Source organism: Carcharodon carcharias, chromosome 5 (assembly GCF_017639515.1).
Source record: "Carcharodon carcharias isolate sCarCar2 chromosome 5, sCarCar2.pri, whole genome shotgun sequence".
Taxonomy (NCBI): domain Eukaryota; kingdom Metazoa; phylum Chordata; class Chondrichthyes; order Lamniformes; family Lamnidae; genus Carcharodon; species Carcharodon carcharias.
The window spans coordinates 31729924-31750498 of record NC_054471.1 but is presented as its reverse complement, the minus strand read 5'-3'; the positions used below and the strand labels follow the sequence as shown (position 1 = coordinate 31750498).

Genomic DNA, 20575 nt, shown 5'->3' with positions numbered 1-20575 from the left:
ATGTCCTTTAGGGAAGGAAAGCTGACGACCTTACCTGGTCTGGCCTACATGTGACTCCAGACCCATAGCAATGTGGTTGGATCTTAAATGCCCTCTGAAATGGCCTAGCAAACCACTCAGTTGTATCAAACCGCTACAAAGTCACAAAAAAGGAATAAAACTGGACGGACACCCCAACATCAACCTTGGCACCGGAAGCGACAACGGCAATCTCAGCCCCATCGACCTTGCAAAGTCCTCCTTACTAACATCTCGGGGCTAGTATCGCCATTCCTTCACTGTTGCTGGGTAAAAATCCTGAAACACCCTTCCTAACAGCACTGTGGGTGCACTACGTCACATGGACTGCAGCGGTTCAAGAAGGCAGCTCACCATCACCTTTTCAAGGGCAACTAGGGATGAGCAATAAATTCTGGCCTAGCCAGTGAAGCCCACATCCCGTGAATGAATAAAAGAAATAAAGCAACTTGGGACGTTTAATTACATTAAAAGCACTATATAACTGCAAGCTGTTGTTGCTTGATTAACACAGAAAAATGATTTGCTGTAAACAAGCGCAAAGCTGATCTATTGGGCCATGCAGGCTAAAGGAGGATGGCTCGAGGTAAAAAATCTTTGAAATAGAATCAACGTAGGAAAACGAGAACATGAAATTAAGACATTCTGAATATGGGCATGATTTTGCTTATGAGAAACACATCTATAGTTCTCCATCAGTGAATGAAGCACAAACTTAGTCATGCAGCACCTTTCAAGGTGGTTTTGTCCTTCACACTGAAAGGTGAATAATTACTGACCCCAACCAATCTTTGGTTGTTAATCTCAAAAAATGTTTTTGTTATGAACTTCAATCACCTTGTCTTGTGGTTATTAAAATATTCTATGACCACCATTGGTAGCACAAAGTATGTTAATGAACGTTGACAGCTGGTCCCAAAAACTTGCCCATGTTTCATACTGTGCACTTGGGTTGCAGGTACTCACTAATTACTGCTTCATTGAGGAGCCTGCAATTTGGGGAACATTTTAAATTCCCTTTTGAAGTACAACCAGCTTTTCCATAATTGCATGGCAAATGACCCACCCTTGTTAATGTTCTCTGACTCACAGCCCTAAATTGTTTATCCCTTTTTTTCAGTTGTGTCTTACATTATTACTGACGTAGTGCAGACTTTTATTCTAGTGAGGAAATAAGTGGGTTTGATCATTTGTTGGACCACTAACCACTAGTGTGAAGTTATAAACTGAATGTCGACACAAGAAAGATTTTTTGAGGCTCCTGTATTGAACCACGCAAACATTCCAAGCCTCTTAACTTGAACTGAAATAGCAGATTGTCAGCACCATTGACAGACATGTCGGTGTTAGGATATTTGTGAGAAGTAAAGCAAAGATCAGGTGGGGTGTGATAAGAGATGGACAATACAGCAATGCAAAAGAAAAATATTTGAGATGGTCTCTTAATGCTTTCCTCGATGGGAATCACTTCATTACAACCCAGTGATTTAAGGACCTGAACTGGAACCTGAAGTGAGGGTTACAGTTTTTCACCACAATTTTTTAAAATTTTCATTCATGGGATGTGGGCATTGCTGGCTAAGCCAGGATTTATTGTCCATTCCTAATTGCCCTTAAGATGACTGATGCTGTGGCACGGTACTTCGAGACCAGCCTTATGTTTTGAAGTAAGATAAATTTATACTGACATTAGAACTAAATTCCTGTTGCACAGCATTAAAAATTGTTTTGCTTTAAATTATTTGGTATTTCCCAATCAGGAGCAGAATTTAATCATTCACTGCCAGGGATTTAAGTTACTTGCAAAGTTCGTTAGTCGTAGCTGACTTGCCAAGTGTGCAGTGGGGACAATATTTTTGAGAGTTAAAATACTGAGTTGAATTTAGTGCACACTCACAAAATGACTTGAGTGTAAAATTAGTTAACTGTCAGATCCGCCAAATAAGCAACAAATGCAGGAAAACCCGGAAATGTTGTACAGGTTGCTCATTTTAACACTGATTGAATGTCCCCTTGTACTGCAGGGCAGAAGCCGGCCATCAACAGATTGGCCATGCATTTTATGCCCCGCCCAATTTACATTTCCAATGAAGTAGAACAGGCAACAAAAGTGAAATATGTTGTACCAGTTAACATTTGTTAGCATCCTAAGGTCTGCTCTTTACACTTGACACGCTGCAGCAACTAGAAGCAAAAGACTCCACTAAACAGGCAGTGCTTTTTTTCAGGCATTGTTATGGTCAAACTTAGGTTTGTTCTGTTCCTAATGTTCATAATGAACAGCCTGTTTTTATAGCTGACGAAGAAGTCAATATTTCATGCCCGAGTTTCAAATGATTCCTGAGTTTTTTATTTAAATTGTTCACACAATATCTATTGTGAATGTGGCAAGATGAGCAGTATGGTCTGCAGAGTGAGCTAAGTCAAGTCCTTTTCTCAGTAGAAACAATATGCCCTACGCTGCATCTCCGAAGCTGATAAAAACCTGAGTACACTGGGACCCCGGCACATCACAAGACCGTGTTATAACAAGGTTCTTTCAAAAGTGTGAACCAGTAACAAGAATAATAAACCAAACAAAATGAACACAATTAATTCAAATAAATCCAATTTTATTTCTTCTGGTAACAGAAATGTTAATATATACATAAAATGATTGAACGGTTGGATGTGTGTTGGAGAAACAATAATTTTTAGGTGTTCACATTTACTCTTCACCTCTGTCTCTGCCAGATGTAGAATGTTCTGAAGATTTGTCATAGCAGCAGTTGATTTTTTTGCTGACTTTCAACCATCTCAGTGGTTCTTCTAGGATGACTGGCAGTAGTTTGGTCTTGGCATCATTATTGTCATCACATCTTCAACTTGCTGGATATCTTAACGGTTTGATCTGTTACATTGGCCCATATTTCATCATCTGTCATTGTTTCCTTGGTAACTTTTTGGTTGATGATATTTAGTTATGCATTCATGTTGTCAGTATCTAATTTGAGCTCCAAGTACAAACCTGGCGTTTTTTCAATCATGGGCATCGACTTCATCCTAGTCCACAACTATCTTCTTTCTTTCAAGTATTTCTTCTTCACTGGAGTCTTCAAAATCCTCCATGTTGTCAATGTTAGCTTCTGTCTTGAATGCAACACCCAGGGCATGTCTCCAATAGTTTTTGATACAGTTGATTAGCATTTCTTTGCAGGCATGCCACATTTGTACATTTTCTCTTTCACGTTGCTTTCCCTCAGACAAGTTGTCACGTCTTCCTTACTCTCCATAATTTTCTTATTCAGTTCTCTTCTGTAGTTAGATTGGAAGGTTAATCTGATGCCTTGGTTAAGGGGTTGAATTTTTGCTGTTATATTTTTCAGTAGATGGATGCATTTGATGTTCCCATCTTGTGTTACCAGATTCTCTAAGGGTGGGTGTGCAGGGCCAGCCAGCATGAAACGCTTGCTGAAAAGCTCAGCGTTGCTGGAGTGGGGGCAGGAAGAGGGCGGGTGATGACATCACCGCGAGCGTGGGTGAGCAATGCGAGAGAGCTCCCTGAAGACAGACAGCTGCCTCAGGGAGCTGCAGACATTCAAATGATGAAATAAACATTTAAAAAGCTGCAAAAAAAATCCATGCATCACAATCAAGCACCTGAAATAAACCTCATAAAAATGCTGTCCACATATTTATTTTAATTTTATTTCATAACGGAGATTTCACCCTGCCCTTGGATGAGGTTTGATGGAAAATGGAAAGGCCACCTGCCGATTCGCCTGTCCGCCAACCATAAGGTTGGACGGACCACGAAAAATTGGAGACAATTGTGCCGTTAATTGTTCAATTGGCCTCTTAATTGTCGGCAGGCATGCTTCCAGCTTTTGCGTGCGCCCATCGAGCGAAATATCGTGCGAGTGCGCAATGACGCATCCCATCTGATTTTACGCCCCATCGGGTTGGGCATAAGCCCGCCCGCGGAATGTAAAATTCTGCCCTTTATCTCTGACATAAAGTAATTACGTGTACGTAGTGAAAATCAGATCATTCTTCCTGTTATATCCTGCCATATTGTTGTTCTGTCCTGGGAACACTGAGGACATGATACTTTACAAAGGAGAACAGGTACATTAAGATATTGATTTGGAGTCAATCAGAAAAAGTGATGGCCTATTTCCCCTTTTCCACAGTTCAATCTGGAACTGGCTGAAATTTTGTTAGCAGGTTAGAACTCATCAAATCTTAATCAGTATTTGAAATACAAGAGAGGGTTTGCCTGATTTTGGTTTTCATATTTTTCTTTCAAGAGTGGCAAGTTCCTGATGGCAACTGTTTATACGGGTGAATATGTATAAACTTGTGCCCCAGTAAAGGGTGAATACATTATGTTTCCTCATTACCTCAATTCCATTTTGTTTCATTGGCATGCTGATATACTACTGCCATCTTAAACAGCTCTCATTCAACATTGGTGAAGTCTTTCAGCAGGAGCAACAACAGAATGTCTGGTCGCGGTAAAACCAGAGGCAAAAGGCACACCAAGGCCAATACTTGCTCCACTAGAGCTGGTCTCCAGTTCCCCATCGGCCGTATCCACTGGTTGCTGCATAAGGGTCACTATGCCGAGCATGTCAGAGCCGGAGCCCCCGTCTACCTGGCTGCTGTCCTCGAGTACTTGACGGCCAAGATCCTCGAGCTGGCCAGCAACGCGGCCCGGGACAACAAGAAGACTCGCATCTTCCCCCGCCACCTGCAGCTCGCCATCCGCAACAACGAAGAGCCCAACAAGCTGCTGGGAGGGGTCACCATAGCCCAGGGTGAGGTCCTGCCCAACATCCAGGCTGTGATGATGCCCAAGAAAACCGGCCACCTCAGTGAGGTTTACGCCTGAAGTGGCAAGATCGGAAAAAGGTTAATCAGCTCATGGCATCCTCTTTTTTAAAATGTAGCTTTAAAATTTATAATATCTTTATGCCTGTACTGAGGATGACAAAAGACTAACATATCATTTGCTTTCTAATTACTTTCACTTTAACATTCTGTGATTCATCTACAAGGGCACCCAGGTCCCTCTAAATGCCAATATTTCCCAATCTCTGACTATTTAAAAATTATTCTGCTTTTCTATTTCCCAACTAACAATTTCACACATTTCCACATTATATCCCCTCTGTTGCATTCTTGCCCACTCATTTAAGCTATCTATATCGCTTTGCAGCTTCTTTGTGTCCTCCTTACAGCTTACTTTCTCATCTAGCTTTCTATCATCAGCCAACATTACAATTGATGCCTTCACTTAAATTGTTGATATAGATTGCAAATAGCTGAAGCTCAAGCACTAATCCTTGTGATACACAACTAGTTATAGCCTGCCAGCATTTTAATGACCGTTTTTTTACTACTCTGTATTTTCTGTCCTTGAACCAATCTTTAATCCATGCTAATATATTACCCCAATCCCATGAGCCCTATTTTAAGGAATATCTTGTGTGGCCCCTTGTTGAATGCTTTTTTTGGAAATATGTTCTATTTCGTATATGTGTTAACGTTCTTTTCTATTTTCTAGGTTAGAAATCCTTGCTTTACCCTTCTCTTACTTCCACCATTCACCTTGTAAATTAAAGCAAGTTTTCTATTTATTTATGAAACACTGGAAACTAAATGTTAAAGGGCTGGTTTTTCAGTCAATTTGAAATTCCATATTCTGACGTTAAATAATAAATACAAAGCAGTCATTCTTTGACACATGAAACATGCAGAAGGTTGGACCAATGGTAGGCTTTTAGCCTGACAACATGTGAGACATTGAAGTCGCTCCTGTGTAGAAGCATTAAAAATTATGATTGCAGTCTTTGGATAGAATCCCCCCCACCCCCGTCTGGGGGGGGTTGTGCGGGGGCGGGCGCAGGCCCAGTCGGCACCCCCGTTCGGGTCCGTGCCGCTATTTTATGTGGGCAGGCCAGTTAAGGCCCGCCCAGCGTAACCTGCACCCGGAAGCGCTGTGCGCTCCCTGTGCAGGCTGGGGGAGGGGATTCCCTGAGTTGGGAGTGCGCTCTTTTGTGCATGCGAGCAAAAGAGCACAGAAATCTCCCTGGGGCACAGAGATGCCTCAGGGAGATTAGTTTTAAGTTTTAACAGTTCAATAAAGTGTTTAAAAAAAATTTATGGCATGTCCCCTGATGTGAAATTGTCACATGAATTGGGACATGTGCATTAATTTCAATAAAAATTTTTGAGAAGAAGGTTTTCTTTTTACATCATTATTTGTGACTCTTTGTATTATTTCTTAACATATGAAATTGCTTTCGGAAAGATTTCCTAAAGCTGATCTACCGATACTGCTCGCTTTCTAGTGCTTTCTTGTTCAAAATGTGGACTAACCACTAATGCTTCTTAACACGGTCGACTCCAGATAAAGGCACTTTGCCAAGAAAGGTTCAATTTGAACCACGACTTCTACAAACTGCAGATGAAAACAGCCAGTTGCCAAAGCTTTGTACCACAGGTCACTCAGCAATTCAATCTCAACAGAGATCACAGAACAAAAACTTGTTTTACACAGCAGTGATCAAATTTCTGTCTGCAGGTGAAATTTGGCAGCGGAGATGGTGTATTTTAGCATGCAGAGCTTAAAAACAGGATGATGGGGAACATTTTATGTGGATCAGGATTTTGTACTTAAATTATTGTCCTTGGATCAGGAATTGAGTATTATAAGAATGAATGGGAAGTTTTGATTCATTTGTTATTTCATACTTGGATCAGATATGTTTTGTCTGGAATCAGTTGCATTTACGACTTGTGAGTTGTTTGCAGGTTTCAATAAGAAGATATTTATCCTAACATGTTTATGTTTATAAAGGTCAGCAAAAACTCAGGGGTTTTTTAGACATTTGGGCATAAGCTCTTGCCACTAATAGGATTAACCAAACTCTCTGCCCCAGTTGTTTTTATCTTTTGATCTAGATATCCTACACCAGACATCTCACTTTAAAGATGCAAAACCAATCATAGAAACATCTGTCCAAATTGCATATTAAATAATTCACAGTTGTAGGAAATTCCAAAGTTTGAAACCTGCTATACTGAGGTCAATACAAATCATTTATGAGGGGATTTTAAAAATTGTCCAGAGTACTGCTAAAGGCTGCTTTCATTTCAGTTTCCAACACTGAACATATGGAGCAGGTGTCAATTACTGTTGGCCCATCATCATTTTTGTTATTAAAGTATTTTCTATGTAATCCCCATAATTTAGCTTTCAAGAAAGTGTATTACACGTCCTGTCTGCAAAACTGTTAACTATCAAAAGGCACACAATAGCAATATATTCAAGCTTGAGACAAAGTGCTGGTCATATGTTCAGTATAATTCTAAACAAGTCTGAGAGCTTGTCGAATTCTGTTTATTATTCATGTTGCTGACAAGTTTAGTTTATTTTTTCAATATTTTGTCAAATAGAAATTGGAATACTTAAATGACAATGTTTATATTAAAGATTAGAATCCAGATTGTAAATGATCTAATATCAAACAATTAGTAAGTACACAATGGGGGGAGATTGAACTATGTTGCGCCTGTTTTTGGGCACAATGGGGAGGCATGAGTCACTAGTTTAATACTGCTATGCACCACACCTGAACTACGCCTGAATTATATCTGGTGCCACATTTCCACCAGTGATTTTTAGACATCCCTGGTGGTTGCTTGAAACAGTCATAAGATTCTTTGTATAGGATAATGGGTCTTCTAATACATGTCATGGCCCATTCCAAGTGCGGCAGAACTGAGCTGAGTGCAGTTTTTTGGCTGCTCCCAAGAACGAAGGAAATTTGATTTGGGGAAAATTAGCAAGAAGCTCATTATCTGACCGGTGAAAGCAGCACTTTGAAATAATGGTATATTAAGTAGAAAGGTTTTGTAATGTGGAAATTGTTTCCTGAATTGTAGTTGAGCTGCACTTAACAGAGTTGTAGGCAAGTCAATAACACTGATTTGATGGTCTCTGTCTGGCTGTCATTATTTGATCTCTTTGGTTATTCAAAAGATTAAGGAGCTGGAGAAATTGTATTTTAAGGAGTGGATATGTAAATTGGGCACATTCTCACTGGGTTGAGAGGTGATATGATAGTTTTTAAAGGCACTAGATAATATAGACCATGAGAAGCCCCTTACATACAAAATTGGGATTGTATTAAAGATTAGAATTCAGAAGGCCAGGGATAATAAAAGGAGGAAAAAATAAAGATAATGACTAAGTGGAGAGGATAGAGTACTGACTGCAACGGCTAGAGAAGCTGAAATTTACAGAGGGAGCAGAAAGGGAGGCTGTCCAGGATAGCAGTGGAATAGTCAGAACTGAAAATGATAACAGTTTCAGCAGCAGATGAGTGAGGCAGGCATGGAGGAGAATGTTGTTACATATTTGGACGCAGGCGATCTTTATCATGGATATGATATGGAGGTGTAAGCTCAGTTCAGATCAAATAGGATGTTGTAATTGTGATCAATCTTCTGCAGTTGTCCAAAACTAAGGATGGAATCAGAAAGCACTCCCTGTCAAAACCCAAATCTTCCTAATGGCGAAGATCAGAAGAGTTCTCCCAGTGTATCAGCCAGCATTTATCCCCCAACTAAAATCCGTAAAAAAATGGGTAAAATGCAAAGTATTGCAAGAGTTCTAAATCTGAAACAAAATCCCTGATTTTAATCTAACCCAGGTGGGATGGTGTGGCTCTGGGTCAGATGTCTAGTTTATGCCCCACCCAATTTTTTGCTCCATTGATTGCAGGCAGGGTCTCAATTAGACATCTGACCTGAACCTGTAACATGCTCGCCAGGCAGATTAGGTTAAAATCAACACGAAAAGCAGAAAATGCTGCAAACATTCAGCAGGCCAGATATCATCTGTGGAGAGAACGTACCAGTTAACATCTTGGATGTGGACCCTCGCATCAGAGCTAGAAAAATCAAAGATGAGAAGAATTATGATTTTTCATTTGTAATTTTTTTCCAATTCTAATAAGCTGGGGATGGGGGGACCTGGGAGTGGGTGGGGTGGTGATTCCTTTTAATGAGATGTTCGGCTCCTGGCCAATTACTGGTGGTTTATTTAATATAAATGGAAATATTAAAAGAAACAAAAGCACATTTTCCTATCTGCTTGTTTTGCAGAGACAGAATTAGTAGATAAGTCTCTGTTTTTGCTGGCTACTATTTCCTCAAGCCTAAGAGTGGATCATCTGTCCTCTTCCTGACTAATAGATGGTAGTTGGCAGAGAGAGGGATGAATGTCTGGGATTCAAGTGTAGAGCCTATGCACTTGTTTTATCTTTTGGACTCTCAACAATTGATGAGGTGGGCGCAGGCTAATTAATACCTAAATATCCACCAGTTTGTTTAAAAATGGACTTTGGATTTGTTGGAAATTACACAAAGATCTAATATCCATTTTTGTGCACTGAATAAGGTTTGAGAGTGACATACTTGCTCAAAACTTGAGTATTAAACTTAAATAAACTTAAAATACATAGGTATGAGGAGTGAGTTGGCTAAACTAGGTTGGGAAACTAAAGGTATGTCAGCAGATAAGCAATATATGGCAAACAGTTAAGGAAAGAATTCTCAATTAATATACATTCCTTTGAGACATTAAAAACTCCATGGGAAAACAGATTCATCTGTGGTTAACTAAAGAAGTTACAGATAGTTTTAGATTAAAAGATGAGACTTCTTGCCAAGAAGAATAATAAGCCTGAGGATTGTGTCATGAAACTATTATATTTTTCATAATATTATTGTGGTTTATTGTAAAGTAGGTTATGAATGTGAGTATGCATCGTTCTGTCTGTGTGATTTAACTGAATTGGAGTCAGATAGACTGCAAGGTTGAATTTATCAAAACAAGTTAGGTGTAAAAGGTATTTGAAATGCTGATGAGTAAACATGGATGAGGGCAGTATATAGAATGTGAAGGAAATTTACATTTTTCAATAAGTGAAGGGGTTGTTTCGGTTTCAAAGGGATGATAGGATGTTTACAACTAACAGGACAAGCAAGGCCAAACAGTATGTATATTTTTCCCAAAGGTTCTGACCATATTGGCAACATGAAAGATTTTTATGTTATGGGAGACATATATGTCCAAAGACATATAGAACAATGGAATTTCCAGATTGAAGAGAGAGAAACATATATATAGAAGGGCGGAAGGCTATGTTGGGCGGATGGGGTGGGGGGAGCATGTAAGATCTAAAAGGACTGTGTTAAACAGCCTTGGGAAAAAATCTCCAGCCACCTTTGCAGAAGCCTGCTGTGTCCAGTAATCAAAGTTGGAGAAACGCCTTTGGAATTTCACTGTTGTGTGGGTGCTGTGGTAAACTTGCTGGATTGATTATCTAAATTTAAAATCTATTTTAGACTGTTGCCTTAAAGAGAGTTTGTAGTTGGGAGTCTGGTTAATTAGGAATTTTGGGGTTTGTTATGGTATTAAGTAACTGTAATCCAGGGGGAGAAGGGATTCTAGGGGAGAAGGGGTTCTGGGGAGGAAGGGGTTCTGATGGGGGTGGGGGTAGGGTGCAAAGGGGGAAGGAGTGCAGAGGGGGGAAGGTTGGGGAGGGGGGGAAGAGTTCTGGGGGAGGAAGGGGTTCCGTGGGGGGAAAGGGGTGTGGAGGGGGCAGGGGTGCGGAAAGGGTGATGTACAGGTGAACATGCAAGGGAGGGGTTGAATAGATCCATGCCTGCCCCCTGGGGTACAAACTGAGGGCAGGTCTAGTATGGAGGAAGGGTGTGAATGACTGAGGGCAGAGTGAGGTGATAGGGTGGGAGGGTGAGGGTTCGACGGTAGCGATGGAAGGGACAGCGAGGGTGGTTGGTGGGGACCCGGAGGCAGACATGGACCCTAGGGTTGGCAAGGAGGAGGTCGGGGAGGTGAATGTGGACGGGGTGGGATTTTCAGGAAGGGAACGTATGCCTTCACCTGGATATCCCTGAAGGAAAAGGATTGTGGCTGGTAGGTAATGGAGAGGAGGTGAAAGGTGATGCCGGTGGAGTGGGGGTCAACTGTGATGGAGGAGAGGAAATGGGTGACTGGGGGACAGTAAAGGATGGGGGAGCAAAAGTAAAACTGAATTAGCACCATGCTGTCCAAATCGAAAGTGAAACCACAGCCGTGGTGGGCGAGATCAAATGCTGCATGCGGGTGTGATCTTCGGGTGGATGGAGATGCAGGTCAGCTCAGATGGACAACTGAAAGCGACCCCCAGCAGGCAGCATTCAAAATGCTCAGGACAGTGAGATGAGTGTGAAACATGAAGGAACCATGTGCATGTGAGAGTGCTTGCACGAGGCTCCGAAAGTACCTGCCACACACACACTTTGCCCTGCAGAATCCCTTGTGGGCCAACTACTCCGTCTGCGGTGATGGGTCTTCCAGGCTGCTTATTTCCACACTAGAGGAGGTGCCCACTTGGCTGGAGATGAGGACATGGTTGGAGCTGAGGGACTGGCTGGCTGAGCCTGTTGGTCCCTTGGCAGAGATCCCTGTGAACCAAAATAGAAATAAATAGTGCATGACAGCAGAGTCAAAAGCAGAGGAGAGAGCACTCACAGTTGGGTTGAGGGAAGGGTGATGTGGTGCAGGATCCTCGGGTGGGCGTTCGCCGCCTACTTCACTGCTGTGTGAGTGAGGGGCCTCATGTGGGCCACTCCATCCCAGTCTGGGACCTCTCCCTGCTGATGTGAGCAGGCTTCTCCTGCATGAAAACAGATGGAAACAGTGTGAGCAGGACAAATGGCACTGTATGTATTGTTTGTGTGGTGAGCGGTGCCATGGAAAGGAATGAGGATGTGAGCTCAAGAAGATATGAGCCCGATGGAGATGTGAGGGTGTGTGTGAGAGTGTGTGAGAGTGGTGTTGTCCCTTGAGGTGTGACGTCCCTGTGGATGTGTGATGGTTTTGTGAGTGAGTGCGTTGAGAGTGATGAGAAGAGTGGTTAATCTGGTGGAACAGATGAGACCATTCGTCCTCTTGTGGCACTGGGTGGCTGTCCTCTTTTGCAGGGCGCTGACCACCTCCTCCCAAGTCTAGTTGGTAATACTGCTGCCCATCCAGTGGTAAGAGTGGGGCTAGAGGACAATATGGGGGGGCCTCCACATCATCCAAAAGGCATTGCAGTGACGCGTCATTAAACCTGGGCGCGGCAACCTTTTTCCCTTTCATGGACATCTTCCCTGCAACAGTCATGGGCTGAAAGCACTAAGATGTGTGCGTGTGGCTGGATTTTAAATGTGGTGCCCAGCGTGATGAAGTGGAGCAAATGACAGCCCGCCCGCCATGGAAACATGTTTCCTGGGAATGCATAAATAATGTGGTGGGTTTGGGAAGATATGGTGTGAAAACCCGCCATAGTAGTCGGCGGTTAAAACATCGTTTTACCCACCCACTACCTCACTTAGTACAAATCTGGGACGATTGTGTCCTAAGTTGTGAGGTGGGCACAATGGCCACAAAAATGGGTTTTGTAAGATCTGTAGGCTATGCACTTCCCCGTCTAATGCCATCTTAGTAAGGACGTTAGAAGTTAGAAGGAGTATAGAGTGTGCAGAGTAGGCAAACTGAGACACCATTCATCGTGTAACACTGATTTGATGGTAGTGTTGCCATTTTTGATCCCATCGGTCTAGCTCATAATCACCCTTAAACATGTACAGCTCAATTTCAGGAAGAACCTCCCCACTTCTCCTCCACATCAGTGCTAGCTAAAGGTATCATCAATCACCTTCAGGTTCATTCCTGATTAATTTCTACTTGCTCTGCTTGAGTGTATAGAAGTGCTTGGTAGTTTACAGAGTGGTTTAAAGCTGACCAAGGCTGCACAATGCTGAACCCCCCACTATCAACATCCTGGGGGTTACCATTGATCAGAAACTGAACTGCACCAATACTGTGGCTACAAGAGCGGGTCAGAGGTTGGGAATTTTGTGGAGAGTGATTCACCTCTGACTCCCCATTGCCTGCCACTGTCTACAAGGTACAAGTCAGGAGTGTGATGGAATACTCTCCACTTGCCTGATTGAGTGCAGCTCCAACAAGAAGCTGGACACCAACTAGGACAAAGCAGCCCGCTTGATTGGCACCCCATCCACAAACTTCAACATCCACTTCCTCCACCACCGACGCACAGTGGCAGCAGTGTGTACCACTTACAAGATGATTGTGCAGTTGGTGTGTGACCATGCTTAGCACATCATTCTGGTGAATAACTGCTATCCTGGCAGATTTACCTTTGTAGCCTCCCTTTGGGCTGGGGTGTGTGGTGGGGGACCCTGCTGTTCAGGCACCTGTGCCCAACAACGGCAAGGTCTGCCCCCACTTGAAGTACCCACTCACCCATGGGCCTCTCCATTGCTTTGCCCCACTTATCTTTACTTTGTGCTACACTTTGTCCAGAGCTTCTACAGTCCTATCAATGGCCACCATTCCCAGAGCTGGGACGGCAGAGCTGCCAAGAATTGGTAGCAGTTCTTGGAGGTGGGACATCTTGTCTCATGGGGGGGACGGAACCCACGACTTTAGGCAAAATTAGTTGAGCCACGTAAAATTCAGTAATGAATTCCAGGACCGGCAAAGTCAGGCTTACCTTGACTTTCCAGCCAGTGAGCGGGGTCACTGACAACAGGTTAAAACCCTGTCATAGTATTAAGTAGTATAGGCTCGCTTTAAGTGGTGCTTGCCTCATGCCAAATTGCCCACCCCCTCACTCCCACCCCCACTGCTGAATCATACAGCCACCTAGGAGCACGCTTAGCACTTTCATGTAAATTATCAGGTAGCACTAAGGTTGCATGCCTCCTGTATCACTGGGAACGTGTGATGAAATCCACAGTTTGTGGGACTTGGGGGAGTGTGTGTGAGCTCTTGTTTTAACAGATGACTTGTCGAATGTTTGGCTGGGTGCATTGATCCTGGTTTTTTTTGAGTTAGCCCCTAACTGAAGGCAAAACTGAAACTTCAGGTTTCTGGGAAAGCTGCAACTGGCTGAAACCAGGTAAAAGACACAGAGCCATCCAAGCTTACATCTCTCATTGGTGCAGTGCAGGCAGGCTGAAGAAACCAGAAACAAGTTCCAGTAGCTGGCAATGGGCAAATACAAGGTTGCTGCAGCTATTTTTATTACTTAAGGTAATTGAATGAGTGCCATCAAAACTGGCGTTAGCAGAGCTGAGGAGGTTCTGGACAAGTCTGCCATTTTGTTGAAGATTGTACCCGTGGAACTCTGGTTGATTGGGAGCTGCTGTCAGATGAGAATCGGCAGCTAAATCTTTGAGGGAAAAGACCTGGAATTCTACCTGAGGAAGATCAGAATCTTGAAGAACTTTGTGGCTGAAATTGGTGCTTTTAGCCCTGCATGCTGAGTGGACTGTCTAGTGAATCCATGAGATCTGTCTTTGTTGTATGTGCTTTTCAACGTGTACTTTATAATATATATTAACTGTGATTTGTCTGTTAATCCATGTTTAATTTATGTTGATTTTGGTTTGATTGTTGAAGTAAAAATTATGAAAAGTAAAATCTTGCCCATTGGTTTCTTGTTGGGGTCATTTGGTCAAGTTGGTTCTTTTGACTTGTTGGCCATCATGGGTATCATTACACATGGCTTACTCATGCATTGTATATGGTGTTGGTCACCATACCTAAGGAAGGATATACATGCCTTGGAAGGTTGCCACAAAGGTTCACTAGATTTATTCCGCAGATGAGAGAGTTATGCTATGAGGAAAGTTTTAGTGGATTGTACCTGTATCCTCTGGAGTTTAGAAGAATGAGATGTGATCTCATAGAAACATAGAAGCCTCTGACAGAGTTTGACAAGGTAGATGCTGAGAGGCTGTTTCCCCAGTTTGGAGAGTCTGGAACTAGATACCACAGTTTTAGAAGAAGGGGTCAGCCATTTAGGACTGAGATACAAAACTTGTTCACTCAGAGGGTTGTGATTCTTTGGAATTCTCTAACCCGGAGGGCTGTGGGTGTTCAGCCATAGAGTATATTCAAGATCAGTAGATTTTTGGACTCCAAGGGAATCAAAGGAGATGGGGATAGGACAGGAAAGTGGAGTTGAGGTAGAAGGTCAGATGTGTTCTTGGTTGAATGTTACAGCAGGCTCAAAGGCTGTAAGGCCTACTCTTGCTTCTAGTTCTTTTCTTACCTCTATCAACTTCAGAGATTGCATTAATGAGGATCAGAATGATCTGACCTGAATTTGATCTCCAGGTCTTACAAGGGACTCTTTACTCAAAGCTAATCATGAACTTGATTCTCAAACCAATGTGTGCACTGGCATCTGTTCTTCATTAAAATTAGCAGGATAACCCCATCCGGCTTTTTAGTAGCCTGATGTGAGTCTCTGACTTTTTACCCTAGATCTGAGACAAGGAGGTTGGATTCTACTCTGCTGTTCAATGAGGCAAATGATGCCTATTTCTGCCAGGTTCACTGACAGCAGTGATTGCAGAAGTAGTGATCGAATTAAAAAGGCCTAATTCATATGAAATGAGCTAAATAACTGTGAAGCCGTGTTCATATTTAAAGAAAATAACTGCCTTGCTTTATTGATAGTTGTGGGGAAGGGGTGGAAAAGGCAAGGAATAAAGTGAAAGTAGTAATGTTACTCCATTGCAGGCAAATACATCAATATGTGTGTCTGTTCAATGAGTCCTGACAGGTGAACAAAATCTTTAGCAAACCGGTTCATGTTAAGTTAATAGGAATTGACTGTACTCGTGGTTCCTCCGTACAAGGAATGTGGCTGTCTTGCAAGTCAGATGAAAAGCAGGGATTATGATTTCAAAAGGATTTTCATAATATACATTTTTTATAACTTCAAAATGGATTTATTTTAGGAAGAACAATAGTAATTTTTTGTATAAAGTATAATTTTAATTTATCGCTTTGCTGATGAAGCAAAAATTTGGCTCAATTGCAGAGAGAGCCCAAAAAAACACATCAGGAAACTGATTCCAGCTGTCCTTTTTTTTCCCCCTTTTTCTTGTCCCCATTTGCAGATGATTCTTCGCTTAAAGAAGGAAATCCAACAGCTAAAAGATGAGCTGGCTATGGTTACTGGACAGACAAGGACTGATAACCTCTCGCAGGAAGAAACACAGAAGTACCTATTGGCTTTTTAACTTTTTTAGCAGAGTGAACCAATGCTTAGAAATTTAAAATAAATGGGTTTATTTGCTTTTGGTAAAATATTGGAACATAAAAATACATTAAACACTCTTCTTTCTAGGCATACAATGTATCATTAAAGTCCTAAGTTACAGTTTTTAGAGGACATCACTGATATTGGAATATTGCAGCCACATAAAATATGTTCCCTTAATTGGATGTATAGTTCTCTCAACTGTACTGTGCTGAAATAAGAAACAGAAAATCCTGTAAGTATACACCAAGCAGTTAGCATCTGAAAGAGAAAATTTACATCAGCATTTTAAGTGTGACCCTTCATCCAGATTTCTCTTTGAATTTCAGATTTCCATCATTCATACTTTTATCCCTTTATCTCTTCCATGCCCTGCATCAAAAAGGATATGGATGGTGGAAATCTGGATTTTGAATCCTATGGAAAGGGAGCCGATCAACTGGCACATATGCTTTTATTCTGAATGATCAAAATTTGCAGTATTTACAACAATCTCATCACTTTGGTTGCTGGTTTGACGACTCAGCTCCTGTTTGCCATTGTAAGTGTGGTAACAGCAGAATCTTTACATTCCGTCTAATCTGAATTGCACCTGGGTTGGGAATACTCATTATTGACTCTGGTTGCAAAATGTGGAATAGTTTTTTGTTCTAAGCACTTATATCTTTAACCGCTTTGGGCACGAAACTCTCTTCCTCGCACTATAAAAAGAAACAAGTCATTTTTACAATATTATTTCAAGTATTAACGCTGATGCAAGAATTGATAGCAATAAATTTTCCTTCTCGGGAGCAGCACCATTGAGGGAAAGGCCAGAGTCTTGTCTTTCCATATCCCAACTGTGCTATATATTTTTCTTTGCAGCAGCTACATTGCTCAGCTTCACAGATTCGAAAATTTGCCAAAGAAATAGAAAGGAGTTACAACGCAGAAACAGCCTATTCTCCCTAGCTAGTTTGTGAGCATGTACCTTTCAAAGAAAAAAGAAAGATTTTATTTATATAGCACATTTCATGAACTAAAGGCATTCCAAAGTTTTACAGTCAATGAGGTATTTTTGAAGTGTAGATGCTGTTGTAATGTAGGAAATGCGGCCGCTAATTTGCACACAGAAAGCTTCCACAGACAGCAATATGATAATGGAACATTAATCTCCTTGGTTGAGGGATAAGTATTGTTCAGGACACTAAGAAGACTCCCCTTCTGTTCAATAAAATAGTGTCAAGGTGTTGGATCCCCTGGATCCTCGTCGCATGCTTGTAAGTGGTGGCCCGGTAGACACAATAGATAGAGTTGATCAGCAGACACTTCTTAAATGGAAAACATTCTGTTTATTTATAAAGGTACTCAGCAGTGACACGTGTGCTTTCACATCAAATCCTAGCTCCATACTGCTGACTACTAACTACAGACGACTGACTACAGAAGTAGTCCGCATTACTCTTCTTTTGGTTACTAAAGATCATGTGATCTTCCTCAGCATTCTTCTTAAAGGTATATTACACACTAGATAAAACCATAATTGCCACACAAGGAATCTTTAACATCCTCCTGAGAGTGCAGATAGGCTCTTGATCTAATGTTTCATGTGAAAGATTGCTCCTCTGGCAGTGCAGCACATCTTCAGTAGCACACTGATGTATCAACCTAGAATATGTGCTGAAGTCATCCAGTTAGACTTGAACCCACAACCTCTGGCTTAGGGGGCAAGAGTGCTACCACCAACCCAAAGCTGACAATTCAACCAATAAATTAGTGCTACTATTTACTCTGCCTGTTTAGATATTGATTCAGTCCTTTTTCCTTAATTCAACTGAGGTCCAGCCTTAATAGTGTCTTCCTTGTGTTTTGTCCCCTACTACAATAAGGCAGAGTCCAAAGCACAATGGGTGGTATTTAATGCAAGTGACAGGGATCTCGCCTGCTGATTGGAGAGCTGGCAAGAGCCCTGCATCGTCTCCTTTTGGGAAGGCACTGCTGAATTAAGTGCCTATTAAGGATCCTGGGGGGTGGAAGTCCACCAGTAGGGAGCTGCCGACAGTGGAGAGGCACAGGATTGCCGAGGGACCAGGTCACAGGTGAGTGAGGGCAGGACTGTACTCATGGAGGAGGGGGGTCGGCAACAAGGGCTGGGGGTGGCTCTCAGCGGGCCCCCCTTCTCAATGACAGGTCCCTTGTTCACACACTGAGTGCCTTTTTTTTTGGACTTCCCAGCTGGAAATTCCCATGGTTGAATATCCATTAATTGCCCACTTAAGAGCCTCAATTGGTGGCAGGGTGGGAAGGCTGTGCATGAGCCTTCCTGCCCTGGATTTATTTGGGAAGGGAGCGGGATCTCTAGAATTCACCCTCCCGCCCGATTGGATGCTACCTGCGCTCCCCCCGCCTCACCTCCCCCTCCCCCTTCCATACTCACCTCAGGGTAAGTCATTAAATTTGTCCAATGAGTCCAATATTTAGATAGGTGGGTAATGAACTGAGTTGAACAGCAGGACCTTATAATGGCAAGAAGCTGCTATAAGGACCCTTTGGGAGCGAGAGCTACAGATTGGGGTCTTTGGCTTGGGGTTGCCAATCACAGTAGGGAAAAGAGAGAGACAAGAAAATCAAAGGCTTCATTGCAAGACCGGAGACTGGTAGCAACTCTTCCCCTCCTCCTGGCCAGTAAGGAATGCTGTGAAGGCATTTACTTTCTGGAGCTGGCAGTTCCCATCTCCCTTTCACTGCTGGGTTTCTTAAGGTCTATGAAACCCAACTGGCAACTGTTAATTTTAAATCATGTCCCCAGTTTAGTTTAGGAGCCAGGTTTAAATATATTAATGAGAGGAGGGACACTTGCAGCATGTTACCCACTGCCATAAAAATGTCTCACACATTTTCAATCTGCTTCTCACCTCTCCTACCACCTCCCCACTGCCCCCGCCCTACAACCTCTCTAGGGGAAGGGTGTTAATATCAAGGCAACGGAATCAAGTGTTTTAAGATTTGTCTTGCCTAAGCATCTGGATCCTACGTTCCATATCTTGCTATGAATTACATCATGACCTCACCTTTGTCACCATATAGGTATGTATGACATTGGCAATCTCAAAAAATCAAACATCCATAGATTTTTTGAGCTATATCCTCCATATGTCTAACAATTATTATGCATGATTTATTTTATGGTGCAAATTCATCCCATACAACTAATATCCTCCTTCCTCTATATTCTAATTAGGATCGATTTATACAGCATTTTATTGCAAATTAGGCAACGGGGATAAGTAACCTTTCCAGGACTTTTCCCACATAATCTAGTTGACACTTCAACACAGATCTCAGGAAGTGCTGTTTGTTGACAGTGTATCATTTGGATAATAAATTAAACCAATGTGCCTGCTTAGGTTGATTAAAAAAAAGGTTCTGTTGAAACCCTTCCAGTTTTGTTGGCTGCATTCCTCCCTCAACCAATACCAACAAAAATAGATTAACTGGATTCATCCCACATGCTGTGTGAGGGACCTTGCTGTGCATAAATTGGCTGCTACTTGTGCCTGCATAATCCCAGTGACTGCACATTGAAAGTAATTATTAGCTGTGAAAAGCTTTTGGATTACCTGAAGAAATTATAAAACAGTACATAAATGCAAGTTTGTTTACTCTGCCCTCTCCTTTCATCTCACTTGTTCAAACACTGCTGCTGCTGTTTAAGGAAGGTAATATATTTTGTAGAAAGATTGCTGAATATATTTGATTGACAGTTCCTTTATAATAGCGTGAGTCACACAAAAATAGATGCATCTTCCAGGGAGTTACTAACAGAACCACCTTCAGAGTTAAGGACCCATGTAGGAATTTAGCAGAAAAACAAGAATAGGCATTTTGTAAAGATGTGCCAATGAACTCCTAAAGACTGGCCAACTTACTGTTTATACAATTTGTGTAAATCATGTCCACAAGCACGTGGATGTAAAACACGTCAGCTTGCTTTTGGGCTTAATTGAAGACAGGTTTTCCTGTAAAATAGCAGATAAGGCTGAAAGCTTTGCAAACAGCAAATTCCTCACAATCCTGTAGTTGTACTGTAGTTGCAGTAGAGGCACTGTTGAAATATTGAGCTATGTGGACAGGTGCTAATGCAATACATTGTTAAGCAGAAGAATTATGAGTTAGATGGGCTAAGCAGTGTGCATGACAAAATAATTGAACACAATACTTATCCAGCAGACAGATCTGGTCATATAACAAGTTAATGACAGTCATTGTTATTTGGGGTAAATAAAGCATCCAATAAGTCTTCAAGAGCTTTCCTTGCATCCAAATAAAAATAAATATAATTAAAAATGCTTAGTGCATAGATTAGATCAGCAAAGATAGGAATAGAGCTA

General features: G+C 42.0%; 1 protein-coding gene across 1 annotated transcript in view; it reads left to right on the top strand.

Moving 5' to 3' along the window:
• Positions 1 to 20575, top strand: part of kif6 (kinesin family member 6) — a 474098-nt gene that overhangs the window by 212266 nt on the left and 241257 nt on the right. Inside the window, exon 10 of the mRNA XM_041187334.1 lies at positions 16063 to 16166. Coding sequence (XP_041043268.1) covers positions 16063 to 16166 — 104 coding nt within the window. The remainder of the gene's footprint in view (positions 1 to 16062; positions 16167 to 20575) is intronic.